Source organism: Aspergillus homomorphus (genome assembly GCF_003184865.1).
Source record: "Aspergillus homomorphus CBS 101889 unplaced genomic scaffold BO97scaffold_10, whole genome shotgun sequence".
Lineage (NCBI taxonomy): Eukaryota > Fungi > Ascomycota > Eurotiomycetes > Eurotiales > Aspergillaceae > Aspergillus > Aspergillus homomorphus.
Window position 1 is genome coordinate 346,646 of NW_020291896.1, and position 18,158 is coordinate 364,803.

Here is an 18,158-nt window from a genome sequence, read left to right on the forward strand (position 1 = left end):
CCATACGGGCACTACATATCACTCGCTAGATCGTGGGTTGTTTGCTATCCTTCGGGCTCTCATGTGACGGGTCTATATTGGGGGACTGGCGAGACAACTGGAAAGACCCCGGCAATTCCGAGACCATGTGAGCGGGCCTTTCTCTTGGATGGGGTAGGTAGCATTCGTCTACCCCGGATAATTCGTTAATTATGTGTATGTTTCATCATCGAATGCATTTCGAAAATTTCCAATTGAATTTTCTTGGAGTCGGTGCAGGTGTACATATATGCCACTTGGTGAAATGTGTGGCCAGTAGGATTGGTCTGATTTGATAATGGGAAGTGACTAGTAGCGGGCACTATACTTGTGCTGCCTCCTAATCGTGATAAGATTGATACTGTACTATTGCGGCCTGTCAAGCGTTGCTGACTTTCCTGGCTCTCATGCTATACACAATATCTGCATGAAACATTGTGTTCTCGAACCTGTCATCGTTGTTGTTCACGGTCCGCAAAGGATCATGGAACAAATGATGACCCCACGCTAGACTCTACCTATAGTCAGGATCTACCACCAAGTACGATCATGATGGTTAGTTTGGGCTGCGGTCTGGAGACAATGCCTTTCTCTCATGGGCTATGCAGGCGGTTGGGCTCCGTGAGGTACAGATATAGATATGGCTGATCTCTGATGGATGGCATTGAGAGTAGAACATACAGCCGGAGGATCCGGCTGCAGTTACTTGTTGCTCGATGAGGTTCATCGTTGGTGGGCTTAATCAATGTTGTACGTGGACAGCATACCTCAGGCGTGGATGGCAGGCTGGATTTGATCGATAAAGGTCTTATGGCGGATAACCAGGGGGATACACGACCTGGCTATTGCTTGTGAGAATTGGAGTTTTATGTCCGAGTTGCAGTGATCTTACACTTCATCACCTAAGAAGGTTGCTTTGGTCGATGGAAAGAGGAAATCCAGCTTCTGCGAAGCTGAGGCTTCTGGATTAATTAGCTGTTGCGGTCGGTCATACGGAGTCCCATCCTCTTCCTCGTCTTTTAGGCCCCCCAGTGAGTGTTCTAGATGACTAGTGTCGATCGACATGTACTGATTAGCGAACGGTACTTTTGTCCGGAGATAAGTCGACCAGATCATCTACCTGTACGTCGGAAAGTCGGTCTGTATCAGTCTCACTACATGGACAGATCCGAACAAATTTACAAGTACTCGTACTTTCCCAATCGCGATGTGTTTCAGACAGCCCGTTCGTATCCACCGCAAAGCTGCCCGCCTTGACGACTCTTCCTTTGTCTGGAACCAGAAATGATCGGACGTTGGCTGCATGAGGATGGCCGCAACCCTCAAGCGACACGCCTTGCCGTGACCAGCATAAGTATCCAACGCCCATCGAATCACTAGAACCGATGCGCCCCAAAGAAACTTGGAACGCTCCAAGCCACCACCAAGTAGAAGTGTATTGGTGTGTATTGGGTTGAGCTGAACTGTTGATCTAATCGCTTACGGGAACCCTTAATTGATTGCTGCCTTCAGATCGCTTGAACAGAACAGCCTTGCAGCCAGCGGTCGCAACCCAGCACCACATGGCCACTACGTAATCACGGCGTTTTTATTCCTTACCTGCGATTAGATCGGTGGTACTGTAGTCTACTGTACTATCTGCAGGGTTAGCAGGCAGCAACTACTAGCTGGCGTATCGCTTCCGGATCGCATTCTTGTTTCCCAGGGTTTGTGACCATCACGCCTCCCCCGCATAGCCAAGGACGATACTGGCGATGGCTGATTATGAGGCGAGCAGACGGTGATCAATCGCGGTCAAGTATGGCCCTATTACCCACCTTGGCTGGATCCTACTCACTTGGTCTGAATGATGCTGTCTGTCTGCGTGATTGGTCTTTGCGCTTTCTCCGAACGGTCAAGCCATGGATGGGAAGTCGGGATATTATTCTAGGAGAAAAAGCCGGCCGTCTTATCCCCGGGAACCGACGCAGGCAACTGCAACTGCAGGGGAGGTGGGGGGGGGGGGGGGGGGAGTGAGTGTTTGGCACGCACGCTGGGGTGGTGGCAACTTTGCGATTCGGAAGGATTTTCCCTCCTGCCACGCTCCCTTCCTGTTCTTCCGCGCCCCCTACTAAAGGCCCCCTGCTCGAAAAGTGCAGTGCAGTGCAAAGAACGGCAGTTATGGACCGAGCAACAAAAGCCGAGCCCAAATTAATAATGCTAATAAAGATGATGATGCTAGACTAAGTCACCTAAGACTTAGTAGGTTGAGAATTACACCGTAACCTAATTTTAGGTAACGTCCGTCGACTTACGGTAGTGTTTCCAAGATCAGGGTTGGGATCTCGGTATCGGTCACGTAACCGTATCAGATCAGAGATCAATCAGATCATATCATATCGCATCATGATATCAATCACGCCAGGTCATACAGGGTGAGTGTGGGCTGCTTTCTTTTTTGGTTGATCTCAAATCACGCCATGCACTGGCGGGATCGACCACAAAACAAATCAGATCAATCAATCCGGATTGAAACGGCCTTTTTCATGCCTGCTTGTTTGATCAGATGAGTCGTCTCGAACTATCTATCTATCTATCTATCTGACAAGATAGTCAGTTGCCTAGATCAGCAGGAGCAGACACACCCAAATCGGAAGATAGTACGAAATACGGAGTAGATCGAAACCACGGGCGGACCGCTACGTACCACCTCCTCTGCCTGATACTATTCAGATTTTCATACCTATCACATCCAAAACAGGGGAGTTCATCTTTTGAACACCGACCACTCCTTCTTCCTTTCCGGACCAACATCGCGGACTTTCAGGATGGTTCTCTGGGATGGAAATGCGATTGATAGAATTGCCGTCGACGATCGCTGGGCTGGAACGGGATTGATCATCTTTCCGTCCGGGCGAATCGGAATCTGTCAGAGGACAACTGAGAAGAAAGAAAGGCACCGTACGGAGTAGTTAGCCTGGAGATAGTCTAAGCTGAATAGGTTAGATCCCCCGCCCGCGGCGTCCTTCTTTGCGTCAGCCGCGTCGGCAGAGATAACGCCAATTTCGGTGGGTTTAAAGGAGAAACGTCGGGATTGCTTGCTAGGTAGCCTCTTATGCAACCAACCTAGTTGTCGCTAGTCGTCTGTCTGTTTGGTACGTTTGTTTCCAATCTAGACTCTCCAACAGATTTAAAATCCACCATAAAAAAAAGGAAATAGCCACTGCCGAGAGGGTAAATAGCGCAAAAGCACCTCCTGGCAAGTCAGCACTGCAGCGGAGCATGGAAGTTCGGAAGACTGAGATGTAATCCCCGATGGGGCCAATGAGGGCGATGAGAAACCGGCTGACTTGAAGGTGAAATCCGACGAAGCCAATCGCCACTTGTGGAATAAGGCTTATTCCACAGTCTCGGCGCTAGTGACAAATTAGGCAGGCAACAGCCCCGCTGGCCCAGGGCACTAAGCCCGATGAAGCCAGTGTGGAGCCGAATGATTCGATCTGGGGACAAGCTTGCGAGATGGACTGGCTGGAATGGAAGAAAACGGCCTTCAGGGTAAAAAAAAAAGGGAGCCAACTTCACCCACTCACGCACTGCTTGGAAATCAACACTTTTTCTTTCAGAATTCAGATCAGTCGGAAATGCCACGGTGCTGACTAGAGCCAGCCAGCCTCTATCTGATTCTCCCATCTCCCATCCTGTCGGATTTATCCACTACCTCTGCAGGGGCCCGAACAACAGAAACAAAAACTATTTGATCTGAAAAGCAAAAGAACGGACTTAGTACAGAAAGGGAACTACCCCCCCGGTCGTAGATCCCCCTGGGAGATCGATAACGAAAGGGCGGCGACTAGTTGTGATAAGACCGCTCTGCTGGGTGTGAGTGACAGACTTGACAGCGCGCTCCGACATCCCCAAAACGAGCTATTTACACAGCATTCGGAACTTCTTCCTTCCCAAAAACAAAGAAAGCAAAGCAGGCAAGAAAGAGAAAAAAGGACCGAAAAAAGAAGACACAAAAAGGAAAATTTCCATCCTGGTAAGTATCATACATGGTAATCGTTTCCCGAGCAGTCTGGGCCCTCTCTCTCTGTCTCTCTCTCTCACGCTCCCTCCGGGGGTTATCAGTCTCCGGCCATCAGCAGCATCATCAGCATCATCAGCATCATCCTCCTTCGGCCCCAAACAACCTCACAACCTCCTTCTCTTCAAACCACCATTTACCCACTTTTCCTCCCCCTTCTCCCCTTCTGCCTCTTTTTATCAATCTTTCTCCTCGGATCAACTCATACCTCTCCTGATTCCTTCTTCCCTTTCCCCTGGAATTCTTTCCCATACCTCCCCCCCTCTCCCTTCCCTTCCCTTCTTCGCCTGCCTCTCTCTCTCTGTCTTCGCCCCCCTCCATCATATCTGATCCGACATTCCATCGCCTTGTATTGATCGCCGTTTTCCTGCCGATCTTTACCTCTGTCTCCGCGCTGTCCCCTAAACGATCGATCTATCCTTCTCATCTCTTGTCTTGGACCCTTCCTTTAGCCTCCTCATTCTCATCTGCCTAATCGTCCCTTCCATCTCCCCCTCTACATCTGATCGATCCTCGCCCTTTCAACCTCAAACCTCGTGACTCCTTCTTACCTGCTCCTCTTCTTCAGAAAGACGCACGTCGAGCCACACACATACCATCCGACGCCACGCCTACATCGCCACTCACCCCATCGTTCGTCGATTAGGACCAACAACCGGACGTTGCGTGGCCAAACTCTTGCTCTTCGGTTTTCCATTTTCCACTGATCGCCCTGTCGTGGTTCGACATCTGATCGCTCGCCTTATTTTCTCCCTCAGCATTCTTCCTCCTGCTGTCCAGGATCTTCGTGTCCCTCGACTTTCTCGGCTCCGCCTGGTTGGTTTTGGAGACTCGCTCCTAGCTGCAGTTCCTACCGGCTCACGTTTCCAGTCGGCCTGCCTTTTTGACTTTTCTTTTCTTTTTCGTCTGCACCGTCATCTTGACCGACTTTTGGCCTGGTGGTACAGTACATTACTATCCCCGACGGTGGTGCGACATACACTACGACAAGCCCTTTCTCTACAACTCGATTACGATCCCGCCTTGAGTGACTGGCTCCGCTTCTTGATATTCTCGGCACTCTTATCGCAGGGGGACAGGAAGGCGACAGAATAGCTACATCATCTATCGATCATGTTAGCTTCAATCCCGCAGATGGAGTCGGTACGATCGCTGCCTCGGAATCCCGACATGGTTACGCGGCATCCATCAGCTGAGGATTTGGACGCGGCGCAACAGTTGGTTTCATCTGCGCAGGCTGGTCGAGAACACCTTGCCGATCGTACTCGTGACGATGAGCCGTCGAGGAGACCCGAGGGAAACGTTACTCAACCCTCTTACGACCCAGAACGCTCCCTCCCTTCCGTCAAGCCCCTTTCCGAGGCTGCTCCCAGTCACCTCCCGTTGGAGAAGCAGTCGCCAAAATCCCAGAAAGACGCCACTATATACGGTCATTCCTGCAGGTAGGTGCAGCATGATTCCCTGCGCGATTATTTCTCGGTCTTACTAACGCTGGTGTCCTTCCCCAGTAATTGCGGAACCAAAAGTACCCCATTATGGCGACGATCACCGACTGGGGCGATGATTTGCAATGCGTGTGGGTTGTACTTGAAGGCTCGGAATGTTGCTCGACCAACCAAGCGAAACCGGGTACAAACCAGCGCTGAGCCCGGTCAGCCTCCTCAGCCGCATCAACAACAGCAATTGCCAATTGCTCACCAACATGAGACGCATGCACCACATGCCGAGGGTGGCTGTCACGGGTCTAAAGGGTCATGCCCGGGTGGGGGAAGTTGTAACGGTACGGGCGGTGCGGAAGGGTGCGATGGGTGCCCTGCCTATAACAATCGGGTTTACAAATCCACGGCCAGGGGGACAGTCCCAGTCCACGCTTGGAATCGGGCGCCAACTGTTGAGAGCGAGAAGCCTCCCCCGCTACAGGAACCTTTGGACACACCCGGAAAGCCCACGACAACGGGGGAAGGAAACATGCTGGTGTCGTGTCAGAACTGTGGAACCACGGTAACCCCGCTTTGGCGACGCGATGAGAATGGCCATCCGATTTGCAACGCATGTGGTACGTTTTCTCTTATCAGAAAGGCTGATGTAATCGCGATGTTAACCGGGAATCTTTGCAGGTCTGTATTACAAGCTGCACGGTTGTTATCGCCCCACCACAATGAAAAAGACGATCATCAAACGCCGGAAACGCGTCGTGCCTGCCTTGCGGGAACACTCTCCGACCGCAGCAACACACTCATCGAACGGCTCTTCCGCGTCGCCAGAGGCATCCCCTGCGACTTTGGCCCATGCCCACGACGATCATTACAGATATTACAGCTCGGAGCCCATGGACCACTTTGCCAACATGCCTGCGGAGAGGCTCTCACCGGCCGCCCCAAGACAGTATGGCTTTGCGCCGCCGCCAGTTGACTTCACGGGTTTCGGGTCCGGCGCGGTCTCCTTGCCGCATCATCCCCCACCTCCTAGATTGCTGGAGCCAGAACGCATCAGCGCCCCCAGCCACTCTCCGGTGTCGCAGTTCGGCCGACGGTCCCTTTCGCCAAATCCCAGTAATCCCAAGAAACGGACGCTTGCCGAGACAGCCTCATCTGCAGAAGCGATTTCCATCCCAACCACCTTGGAAAATGGATCCAACCAGCTCCCTCCGATCATGTCATCCCTCAATCCGTCACCCCCCGCACGCCTCAGTTCGATTTCTTCTCTCCTCAACCCGGGCAATCACCATCGCGACGAATCGCGGTTAGATCCATCCCTAGCTGCGATGGGCCGCCAGCAGCACCTTCACCACCATCAGGCTCCCCCTACCCTTGCTCCTCCTCCCCCTTCGCAGCCCTTGCCTAGTGTCTCTGAGCTGGACGGGCTTCGCGAAGAGCGGCGGCTCAAGCTGCAGCGTGAGGCGGAAGAAATGCGGGAGATGCTACGTGCCAAGGAGCGTGAACTCGCGGAACTGGGGCAATGAGCTGATAATCTTATCAATCGATTTTAGCCTTGGGTCTCGGGTGTCGGAGCTGTCCCTCCAATCGATCTTATCTTACTTGCGTTTACCTTACCTTACCTTGTTTTCTACCAATCATACAACTTGGCGCGCCGGACTTTTCTGACGAAGATACCACAACTGTTCGTTTACGTGTTCGTACGGGATCTTGTTTGTTTACTTTTTGCCTTACTGGAAGAGAAAACTAAAAGTTTTTCCTTCTGTCTTGTCTTCTGTGGGGTTGGGGTTGTGGTTGGAGGGTTTTAATTTGCTTGAAGCGCCGGCGGGAAATAGCGATTTCTTTTCTTTCCTGTTCCATTGAAGTAGCAGTTCAGTGCTCAGTACTTCTTCAATCTTGATTATCAGGAGTGTATTCTTCTGGTTGTTTCTTCCTTTTTTTTTCTACTCCGCATCGTATCAGTTGGCGTGATTGCCTCGAAGTAATTGTGCAGTAGTGCATGACAATTCCACCGGATGTCCAATCGTCAGATAACTGATTGTCTGCTTTGGGCAGGCGTGCTTCGTAAATTCTGAAGTCCAGATGTTTGTCTGCCTGACTAGCTGTCTTGTCCAGTGCCGTGCCGTGTGGCGGTGCAATGGTGCCATCCTCTTACTATCCCCGCTTAGATCATCCTCTCGTGTTTACCTGTCTCTTAATCTCGGGATATTCTTTCTTCCTTTTTTGCTTCGCAGCCAAGTGGCCTAGTCTCGTTCCAGCTAGTCCAGCTAGACTTTGTTGGTCTACATAGGTGGTAGATGAGATCTCGACCCCCGGCTCCTAGATAGCGATAATATCACCACCGTGAGCGACTGGTATACACCTGGACTGTATATAAGGAACTGGGACTTATTATCTTGAGTCACTGATACATACACCCACATATGAATAAGTGGGATTGAGTATTCGAAGTTACTCGGAATTTGCTCCTGCAACTGCATAAAACCTAAGTAGGACTTATCATTCCATCAATCTGATCCGGTATCTACACCGTGGAAACCATAATTCACTTCCGCAGTATGATCAGCACTTTCCTGGATTCTGTAAACTCGGCAGAAGTAAAGAGAAGAAAACCAGCTGAATACATCTATCGTACTAATTGTTGTGGCCGGAGGCGATTAGCACACAGTCGAGGAGAGCGCATAAAACGGCGTTGCTTCCCCTCTATACATTCTTTGTATTGTACTGCGATATAGGGTTGTACTACATTTGATATGAGAACCATAGTTGCAAAGATTGATCCTGGACCCACGACTGTCCCTCCCCTTCTAAGACGCAGAACAATAGGAAATAGAATAGCTCGACCACGAGGTAAACAGCGGGTATCTGGTCTCTCTGTCGTGCGTAGGTCTGGGATATTGAGATTAAGGCATGCATGGAAACTCGATTAGCTAGATAGGAATCCATGGTCTGGCTACCTGTCTACCTACCTTCTACCTCGGGGAGATAATTACCTACCTGCCTTTTACAGGGGCGATTACCTACCCACCTCCGACAGGGATGTGTTATTCATCTACCATTCCTCTATACCTACTGCATCTCTGGAGATAGCTAGATGAGGGTGAGAGAGTACGCCACAGAGGATATCGAGACAGAACTGTTTCTACTACCAGTGCATGACCCGTCCTTCTTATACAGTGGTATATACGTAGATACCAACAGGACGAGAACCCTACCACGCATGCCCCTAGATCGAGATATCAGGCCCCGACACCCGCGTACCTACCGGACAGGAATCCGTGGCTGGGGCTAGTGGGTAAGATGGCGATATCTTAGCTACCTGCGCTGCAGATCGAGAGCTTGGGTCTACTGTTTAACGAGATTAGGATAGGGCTCAGCGGGAGTATCATACCATTAATCTGGTGCCTTGAGTGGCAAGAAGTTGTTTTGGTTTGGGGAAAAGGGGAAGGTGATTAATGAAGAGATTGGTTTTGAAGTGTTTATCTTATTTGCTCTATGGTGTTAGTATATTACGTGTATCTTCCTGGAAGTATGTCTGCAAGACCGGGCATCCCGGTTAGGTTTCGTCTTAGATGTTGGCCCAGCCCATGCGATTCTTGCGCTAGACGGACAGGCTGGCTAGAGACATGCTGGGTGGGGAATCGTAGGGTATAGTGTTGATGTTATAGTGTCCCTGTTGCTTGAGATGACGGGAGTTGCAGAGTTTGGGCTCGTGGCCTTGTCTGGAATTCCATTTGGTCCTATCGTTTCTTTTTTTTTTTGCGGCAGGCGGGGGATGGGTCGTGTCATTGGGTGTCATTAGATGTCGGAAGTGTAATATATGAATCAAACTAGGTAAGAAGAAAAGGAGTTCTGGATCTGGGGCTTAAGAGCTAGTGTTTATATTCAGTAAATAAGACATACCTGTCTATCATGCTAGAATGGAACTGGTAGTTGAATCTGCAATGTGCTGAAATCTATCGCTGCGGAGGATTGTGGCCTTGCAAGGTATATACATGCTTCAAGTTATATGTATGCTGCCCCTCCTAGAAAGAGTAGGTATAGTCTAGGGCCGAATCGCAGCCGTAAACGTCCTCGCTTACACGAAACCAAGCACTGATTGATCATGATAGTTCATTAACAATTAGCTTTCTGCCGCTATCGCTATTGTACATGAAGTGAGATCGAGTTTACAAGACAAAAAGGGGGTATAAGTTAGACAACAGGGTAAGCAGCCGTATATCAAGCGTCATGGTGGTTCAAATGCGACAAAAATGTAAAGAAATCGTTAAAGGAGTGAACATCATCGTCATACATCCACCACCAACCGTCGCTGGCTCGTCGACTCCCCGTGCTGCGACGACTCCTGGATCATCTCCGTGGTGACTTCAATCCCGCCAAAGGCGCCGCCGGCGCCACCGTGGCTGGCCTCGCCGGACTTGACGTCAATGGTGTACATGTCGTAGTCGCGGTCCTGGGAGTAGAGCTCGACCTTGCGGCGGTGGGATTGCGCCGTCATGCGGGTGGCGGTTATGCGACTGGCGGACATGGTTGGATTGCGCGTGTAGCGGTTGTAGCTGTCGGTAGACAGGAACTTGGGGAAGAGGCGGCTGACCAGCGGGCGCAGGAAGGGTAGGCACGCGCAGATGATGGCGACATTGCATTCTGCGGCGGTCCAGTAGGCAGCGCCGACGTTGCTCCCTGGTTGATAATCAGTATGCAGCCAAAGCGAAGCGGGCAGGAAAATACCCACAAGATGTATCCTTGCTCAGCGAAACGGCGTGCAAGGAGGACAAACGCAGAATACTGGTGATAACAACTCTATAGCGATGGATTAGCGAGAGACGTAGAATCAGCAAGTTTGAGGGATCGTACAATCCACCAATAGCGAAAACACCCATAAGGGCAAACTTCTGCGCGCGTGGAAGCTGCAGTCTGGATAGAAGAGGCATCGGCATCACCAGTAAGGTCACGTCGGTTACAATGTTCATGGAAGCGTTGAAGAACCAGACCGCTTCGAAGCTGAGACAGTAGCCTGAGACGGTCCGGTCCCAGAACCTAGCGACGGGGACGCAATTCAAGAAGCCACTGACGACCGCCCAAGTGCCATAGGCTGCAACTATGCCCAACACAACGTAACAGGCCAGTCGGAAACGGCGGTCGGGGAAGATGCGCAAGTATTGAAAGAGAATGGAGAATTTGGTGAAGACCAGGCTGGCGTTGTAGAATGGAATCGAAGCCCATAGTCGCTATAATGCCAGTTGTTAGTTCCATCTGAACCACATTACTATCCCGAATATTCTTACCTTAAGTTGGTCCTTCAGAACGTGGTCGGGAAGCGCGGATGAATGTCTTCCAAGACCGAAATGTACCTCTATAGTGTGTTAGTCGCGACTTGCGCGGTGAGAAAGGAACTTGTCATACCAGCACCGACCAGGCCAAGGTAAGTACACGACAGGACCTGCCAAGCATAGGTCAGTTAACTGATCCTGGTCTTATATCGACATTCATAAGACCCACCAAAGAAATGAGGATCATGTAATCTTCGCGACCCTTCAGCTTCATCAAGCCGACACGCGCATACATCCGCATAGCGACAGTAAGGACCGAAAAGCCGGTGAGCACGGCTGTCACCACCAGTGCTCGCTGACCACGTCCTGCACCATCTCCTGTGCTTCTGGAAAGCAAAATATTCTCTCTGATGTCGTCCATTGTGTTCATGGTTTATTGTTATCGTAAAGAGCGAATCGAGTAGGTAGGGCCGGAGGGTTGGGTTTCGAGAAAAGAGCGTGCCTCAAGGTCTAGACGGCTGTAGCCCCCGCCTACTATATGTCCGCCCAGATAGGATGTACTCTCCAGGTTTCACAACCTAGGGATCAAGATGAGATATACCACATGGGTTCGATTGAAGATCGCTGGGGTTAAAAGAGTGTGGGTGGTTTGGTCGGAGCGTCTGTAGTAGAGTTTAGCTGGTAGCGAAAAAACGGTAGCGGCATGGCTTTTATTTGTTCACCACGTTCATTGGGACGATCCCCGCAACGGCTCAAGGTTTGATAGTGCTCAATAGCGTAAGAGAAGCTGAAGGAGAGCTGATGGGCAGCATGGTGTCTGGTGGAGTGGACGACCTGAGCTCGCCCTTGTCCGGGCTGGCCAGGAGATGAGCAGGTTGCCATTCAGCTTGCAGTAATGATTTATGCACTAGGCCCTCCGGGCTCCACTGGTGTCGTGGGCAGGGTGGAGGAGGTTCGAGGAAAGAATTAGTCAATGATGGTGCGCATTAGCAGCAGACCCAGAATAGATGTCAACTGGTGCCTTGTTCCGGGTTTCGATCCATGGAACGCCACCACGCGCTCTTCTATAACTACCCTGTGCGGTTTAGTGCTGCTCGGCAAGTGCTGTGCGGTCAACAGAAAGTGTACCTAAAAGCACACATTCTGCTCCACTGCGAGAAAAGAATCTGATGATTAGGCCTGTTTTAAGTTGAATGCAGATTATATGAACCCTCGAGAGATAAACAAGTCACAGGCTGATAGGTTCTACCGTCGCAATCTTGAGAGTGATTAATATCCGATACATCCTCTGTGCCATCTTGAGCGAATCGCTCCGGGGGTGATGCATGATTCAGGTGCATGATTTCTGATCGCAGCACGAATCATAATATCCGATCGGGCTGCTGTGGATTTAGCACGCCTGGAAAGAGAGTTTTCGCCGGCGGCGGGCTAAAGTGGTATGATCGTGCGTCTTGACTTGCTCGTGGTCAGAATTTGTCTGCCACAATCTGACCAGTCAATCAAGCTCGCGGTGGAGTGTTTGACGAGTGGCAACTCTTTAATACGAGATGCCCAGAACTCTGCTTGAACCCCAACCCTAAGGTGAGCCAATCAATCCATCTAACATGTTTGTAACAGTTGCTCATCAGCGGCAACGCTATGCATGCAACGAGTTGGAGAGAAAAGCCGACCGAGAAGATAGCGAACGATTGTCGAATATGCCGGCAGGTTTTGCACTTCGATAGGGATTGTCCTTTGTACGCATTTGGACCATGATAGGCAACCAAGCGTCACGCAGTGGAGCGGGTCGCTGCTAGTGTCCGAAGTGGCCGTGATCTTCGATAGCAATAGCCTTTTTAGGACAATACTGTTCACAACGTCGATAAAGCATGGTTTTCTTTTCCGTGGCTTTCGGCCGTCCGGGGAATTTCGCCATGGCAAGAGACCATTCTCTGTCTAGTGGCTGATCGGCAGGATGGTATAAGCCTTCGTCTGCAAACTCGATAGACTTTGTGTCCGCGCGCGATCTACTCTGCAGGTCCTCACTCGGTCCCAGTGTCTGGCGACCCAGCCACAGCTAGACCCGGTGTCTACGTTGTCTCGGAAGAAGGGGAAGGGAATGGGTGTTTCTCGGGCGTTAGAACTGTGGATCGCCAGCCAGTCATAATCGTCGATCATATGGGGGTCTAGTGTTTCCTGATTCGTCTGGGGCTTTGAGACTTGATCAACTTTTTTGTGCTTTCAGGCTGAGCTGGAGGACTTATCTCGGCTTAAGGGGAAGTGTAAACCGCTGTGAATGCCGTAGTTAGAAAGTCAGGACCATTTGCGCCAGTCTTCGTTGTTCGCGAGACATTTGAGCGATTCCCAAATAGTAGGTGCAAATAATCCTTTGGGCATCTCGACTCTTGAGGGTGCGCCACTCACACGTGGTAGCAGGATCTCCCGCAGCCTCAGCATATCTACCATGCTCGTGGGAATCCATATTGCTCCTCCTGGTCGGATCCAGAATGACATACATGATCCTGGGGAACCACTTGGGATCAGCTGTCGGGGTTCATTTATCCTGTTTTTGGGTGCTTGAGGTTTCCCGGAACATTGGGATGTAAGGATTGGGTGGTGATCACCAATTAACAATGGGGCATCTTATGCAGGTCCAAGGAGAGAAGAGGGGAGGGGCGTCGATAGCGCGGCGCTATCATCGCTAGAGACGGCGAAGGATGCACTACCCATTCAGCCGGTATGAACGCCATTGTCGAGACTTGGCAGATGATGCACATGGCTCGAGGATCACCTTCCGAGCGAGAGTTCTAGCCTAGTCTGGTCAATCGCGATAGCAATGACTCTGCATATTTTTGACTCCATTGGATAGATAAGCGTAAGCTCCCATTCCTGACTCGGGACCTGGGGGTTTTGTTCGGTGATCAGCGAACGGCTGGCGGAGAGTGCCTAGCTCGCAGTCTCAAACTCTTCTGATACCTTGGCTGAATTGATTCCATGGTAAGGGCAATTGTTACTGTCAGGAGAGACAGGGCAAAGTTGACAGCCTTGCACAACGTTCAAGGAAACTCGACTCGAGGTTCGTCGCGTGGGGAGTCTGTGACGGCCCAGTGTCAATTATGTCTCCGCAATTAAGCCGCTGAGCTCACCGAACCGTTCTCTCCATGGACCATCTGTTATTGGCAGAAGATAATCAGGTTCTGGGGCTGCTGTCAAAAGTGGGCGATGATCGTTGATCGGGGGAAAGGAAGGGAAGCGGTCAGTCAATCTTGAGTTTGTTGGCCTGCCGACGACGGACAACGCAACGCAATCTTCAGTCATCCCTGACGATCCCGCGAGCTGTGGAACAGGAACAAGAGACTCTCTCTCTGCCAAACTTCAATGATCTACGGAAATGATCGACATATATAGTCTAGGTTCGGCAATTTGCCTTGCTTCTTACACCTACGAAGTGGCACGTGGTTCTATGATATAGCACACGATACACTCTTTATATTCACCTAATCGAAATCATGTACAGGCCCAGAAGCTGATATCCCACCAGTCTCCCCTGAGCTTAGCACTCCTCAAAAGATCCTGTCTGCGTCAGCAGCAATGACTCTGTCTGCAACTCTGGGGCTCAAGTATCCGGGTCATGCGAACCTTGTCGCACGAATAGATCTAGGAACCGCCGTGCTGCATCTCGTGCACTGTCGGCAGTTGAGTTGGCAAGCCCTGGCAGAGCTCCATCAGTCTCGCATGTCATCGTCTCCCTGAGAGGCGATGGCTTGAAACACTTGCTGCCTTTCTCTCTTACCTTTCTCTTCCTCGGTCGGTCCGGCCGCGTCTTTCCGGACAGGTAGAGCCGCGCATCTAGCTCCTCGAGCCAGTCCTTGACGGACGGGAGTTTGTTGAACGCCTCTATGAAACCGGAACCTATGGCGATTTCGTCCATCAGATAGTCCAGGGGGTCCCCAATGTCATCCACATATCTCCTTTCCTCAATCTCAGCGCGGTCATTCTGCCACCGGCCGTGTGGGCTATAGAATTTCGAGGTATTCACACTTAGCCATTCAAGAAACTCGCCGTTATTCTTCGGACGCCCTCGTGCTTGCCTTTTGACACAAAGAACTACCGGATCTACGTAGACCATCGCATTCTTCAGCAGGACTTCCGTCCGGAGCTCCTCTCCGGCTCTGAGTGTTTTCGGGCACGTAAGCTGGAAAAACAGTGAGACTTCAGGCGGCGTCTTGCTCCGTAGAGGCACGGGCTTCCCAAACCAGTTGAAGTGGTGGACCGACTCGGGTTCGCCTACCTCTGTGATGTAGAGCTGGCGCGCTTCGAATTCTTCGCTGATGAGCCTCGTGAGGAGCTGTACCTTTTCAGACTCGGTTGCCTTGCTGTGGGATGATGGAGGGATTTCATTGTCGCAGCCATAATAACCCAGTCCCATATATGGACGAGGTTTGTCAAAAACGTAGCCGAATCGCTCGTAGGCATTCCGAATAGCGTGGCTATCAATGCGTGGCCCAGCTAGAGTCGAGTCCTCGGTTTCCTCATCTTCCCAATCAAAGATATACTCATACTCTGCCGCATCGGGGTCGAAGTCGTCTGACATTACTGCCTCGTTGGGGTCGAAGTCGTCTGTCATTAGTGCCTCGTCTGACACGGATACTGAGCTATCAGAGTGCGTCTCGTCCTCGAAGGATATGTCCATTTCCGAGTCTCCTTCGTCTGCCCAATTGAATGACCAGTCGGGTTTGAGATACTCATTGTAACTCTTATCCAAGTCACTAAAGCTCGAAAAGCAATTCTCGGACATTATCGCACACACGTTCCTGATAATGTGACCGTCACTTGGTAGATTCATGTTAGAATGAGGACGCTAAGTTGTCTTCTTCCTCGCAGGCTGCGTAAGTGTTCACCCCTGCATTATTTATACATCCACATCGAGTCCCGATTTCTAACCAGACAAAGACAAGGGCAGCGTTGAACCAAGAAGTCTAGAGGAAAATGACATGGAGCATGTCACTGCTAAACCGAGGCAACAATCACAGCTTTCGTTTCTCTTGCCTGTAGCATGAAAGCACTGACCTGTCAGCAAAAGGATCGAGTGTACACGCTAGCTTGTCTTTCAGCCCATGTTGATAACTATCTGCACGAAATTCTCAGGGCTCAGTGTTCCAGAAGTCAAGGCTAGAAGCTCATCCGAGCATCATTAAATATCAGCATGTTCCTAATTGTCAATCCTGATATGCAGCGATCTGGGGGTGAAAAGAATCACCTTGAGATCTGGCAGTACACGATGAAAGCTTGACCAGCCCACGAACTGTCTTGCACTGGGTTAGACTGGTTGGAGGGCCATGGTTCACCGTGGGTAGTGCTTGTTTATGATATCATGCAAGAACTGCTGAAGAACTCCGGAGTTAGACAAGTCCGGGGTTCAAAACATGCCTTTGTGCGACGTTCACATGTATAGGGTGAATTCGGAAGAAGACAAAGAAGCCATCAGGTCTCATCAACCAGACAGATATCGTTCGTCTTGCGATCTCCGGTGTTTCTGCAGCGAGTTCATACACAGTCTGTAGAGTTGCAGCGACGAAGGCGACTGGCCATCGGGGAAGGAACTCCGATGTATCGGCGCAACCTTGAGCCGGTGAAGGTCCCGCCAAAACCACGACAAGCGCATTCCCCGCACGCAATGCCGACGTTCGGCCGTCTTCGATTCCATTTAAGCCATTGAGCCCCTTCCTCGCCTTATCTTTTGTAATCTCTCTCTCTCTGACTCACTCAACTTGGAGCTTCATTCTTAAGCCGCCTTATGCGCCTGTTTCGAGCTCTCCTCGCTTCAGCCCGATCCCTACGCCAGCTCCCCTCCCCCTCCCCCGGGAACATCTCCGCCCTCACCCCACTTACCCGAGCCAGCCCGTTTCAATCCGCCATCCAGCCCGCTTTCATCAGACGCACAATGGCCACCGCAATGGCAAAGCGCCTCGAGGGCAAGACCATCGTAGTCACGGGCGCCTCGTCCGGCATCGGCCGCAGCACGGCCAAGGAGTTCGCGCGCACCGCGCCCAAGGACCTGAAGCTGATCGTGACGGCGCGGCGGATCGACTCCCTGAAGCAGCTGGCTCAGGAGATCAAGGAGGAGGTCGGGGAGGGCGTCAAGGTTCTGCCCGTGCAGCTGGACGTCAGTAACCCCGAGGAGATCAGGAACTTTGTGCCGTCCCTGCCCGCCGGGTTCCAGGAGATCGATGTGCTGGTGAACAATGCGTGAGTGGAGACGGCCTATCCATGACTCGGTTGGCAAACACGCGAAGAGAAGGGCTGACCAACAAATCATTCAGCGGCCTCGTTAAGGGCGTCGCTAAGGCCCCCGAGATCGATACCCAGGATATCGACGTCATGTTCTCGACCAACGTCACCGGCTTGATCAACATGACCCAGGCTATTCTCCCCATCTTCCAGAAGAGATCCGACGGCGGCCGCGGAGATATCATCAATATCGGTAGCATTGCCGGTCGCGAGTCCTACCCCGGTGGAAGCATCTACTGTGCCACGAAGGCGGCCGTTCGGTCCTTCACCGATGCGCTGAGAAAAGAGCTGATTGCGTCGAGAATCCGGATCATCGAGATTGACCCTGGTCAGGTCGAGACCGTAAGTTGCTAGCTTCAGACGTCTATCCGAATCTCACTGATCATTGTTTGTGCTATACAGGAGTTCTCCGTGGTGCGGTTCTACGGTGACAAGGAGAAGGCCGATGCCGTTTACGCGTATGACATCCCGGTTGAATTGCTTGCATGATGATCACCAATAAATACTGATGTGCTCGCTGCAGTGGTTGCGAACCCCTTACCCCCGATGACATCGCCGAAGTTGTTGTATTTGCTGCTGGCCGGCGCGAGAACGTCGTCATCGCCGACACTCTGATCTTCCCTAGCCACCAGGTGAGTCCAAGACATTCACGTAACCGAGTGACAGGTGCTGATGCATACCTTACCAGGCTTCCCCCGGTATCATGCACCGCAAGGCCTAGCTACATGAGCGGCCGATGGAACACGAAGTACATAAAGGCAGGGCAACCGCCAAGTTATGATGGATAAATAATTGGCACAAGCTAGACATGATAGATAATGGCCCAATGAATATAACTGCACTACACATCCTCAGTCTTGTGCTGTTGAGATCTGTCTCGTGGCTGCTGTCCTGCTTGCTCTAGGGGCATGTGTAGTTGTCTCCAAGCATTGAACCACAATATGCGCATGAAAGCAACGCCTACATCAGCGCATGACCATCAATCAATGCGCATAGTTGTAACAGACCCAAGCAGAACTCGATATCCGATAGCGCATGTTGACAACAGCAATGCTCACATTAGTCTCACTCAGCGATCAACTTACTTTCCTAAGGCACTCT

The 18,158-nt window shown here is 51.3% G+C and overlaps 4 protein-coding genes across 4 annotated transcripts; 2 read left to right on the top strand and 2 right to left on the bottom strand.

Moving 5' to 3' along the window:
* The first annotated feature begins 4,746 nt into the window (after positions 1–4,746).
* sreA (siderophore transcription factor SreA) lies at positions 4,747–7,225 on the top strand. The gene is made up of 3 exons (XM_025690434.1): positions 4,747–5,523; positions 5,590–6,137; positions 6,199–7,225. Exons 1-3 carry the CDS (start codon positions 5,195–5,197, stop codon positions 7,041–7,043), a joined length of 1,722 nt encoding a protein of 573 aa, XP_025553212.1. The 5' UTR covers positions 4,747–5,194; the 3' UTR covers positions 7,044–7,225.
* A 2,580-nt stretch (positions 7,226–9,805) lies between these two features.
* On the bottom strand, positions 9,806–11,208 carry BO97DRAFT_341368 (PTH11-like integral membrane protein; the record flags this gene model as incomplete). Its single annotated transcript, XM_025691639.1, has 6 exons — positions 9,806–10,197; positions 10,250–10,317; positions 10,372–10,745; positions 10,803–10,870; positions 10,921–10,957; positions 11,017–11,208. 6 exons carry the CDS (start codon positions 11,206–11,208, stop codon positions 9,806–9,808), a joined length of 1,131 nt encoding a protein of 376 aa, XP_025553213.1.
* A 3,065-nt stretch (positions 11,209–14,273) lies between these two features.
* BO97DRAFT_412845 (uncharacterized protein) lies at positions 14,274–15,564 on the bottom strand (the record flags this gene model as incomplete). Its single annotated transcript, XM_025696259.1, has 2 exons — positions 14,274–14,339; positions 14,560–15,564. The coding sequence occupies 2 exons, from the start codon at positions 15,562–15,564 to the stop codon at positions 14,274–14,276; spliced, it is 1,071 nt and encodes a 356-aa protein (XP_025553214.1).
* A 920-nt stretch (positions 15,565–16,484) lies between these two features.
* On the top strand, positions 16,485–17,863 carry BO97DRAFT_469345 (oxidoreductase, short chain dehydrogenase/reductase family). The gene is made up of 5 exons (XM_025699828.1): positions 16,485–17,015; positions 17,090–17,399; positions 17,460–17,515; positions 17,581–17,689; positions 17,746–17,863. Exons 1-5 carry the CDS (start codon positions 16,564–16,566, stop codon positions 17,776–17,778), a joined length of 960 nt encoding a protein of 319 aa, XP_025553215.1. The 5' UTR covers positions 16,485–16,563; the 3' UTR covers positions 17,779–17,863.
* Positions 17,864–18,158: the final 295 nt, after the last annotated feature.

Bases quoted from the DNA above. Each gene is read 5' to 3' on its own strand.
- sreA (XM_025690434.1), top strand. From the start codon at position 5,195: ATGTTAGCTTCAATCCCGCAGATGGAGTCGGTACGATCGCTGCCTCGG. The intron at 5,524-5,589 runs GTAGGTGCAGCA...GTCCTTCCCCAG, and splicing joins ATATACGGTCATTCCTGCAG to TAATTGCGGAACCAAAAGTA. The intron at 6,138-6,198 runs GTACGTTTTCTC...GAATCTTTGCAG, and splicing joins TCCGATTTGCAACGCATGTG to GTCTGTATTACAAGCTGCAC.
- BO97DRAFT_469345 (XM_025699828.1), top strand. From the start codon at position 16,564: ATGCGCCTGTTTCGAGCTCTCCTCGCTTCAGCCCGATCCCTACGCCAG. The intron at 17,516-17,580 runs GTATGACATCCC...TGCTCGCTGCAG, and splicing joins AAGGCCGATGCCGTTTACGC to TGGTTGCGAACCCCTTACCC. The intron at 17,690-17,745 runs GTGAGTCCAAGA...ATACCTTACCAG, and splicing joins TGATCTTCCCTAGCCACCAG to GCTTCCCCCGGTATCATGCA.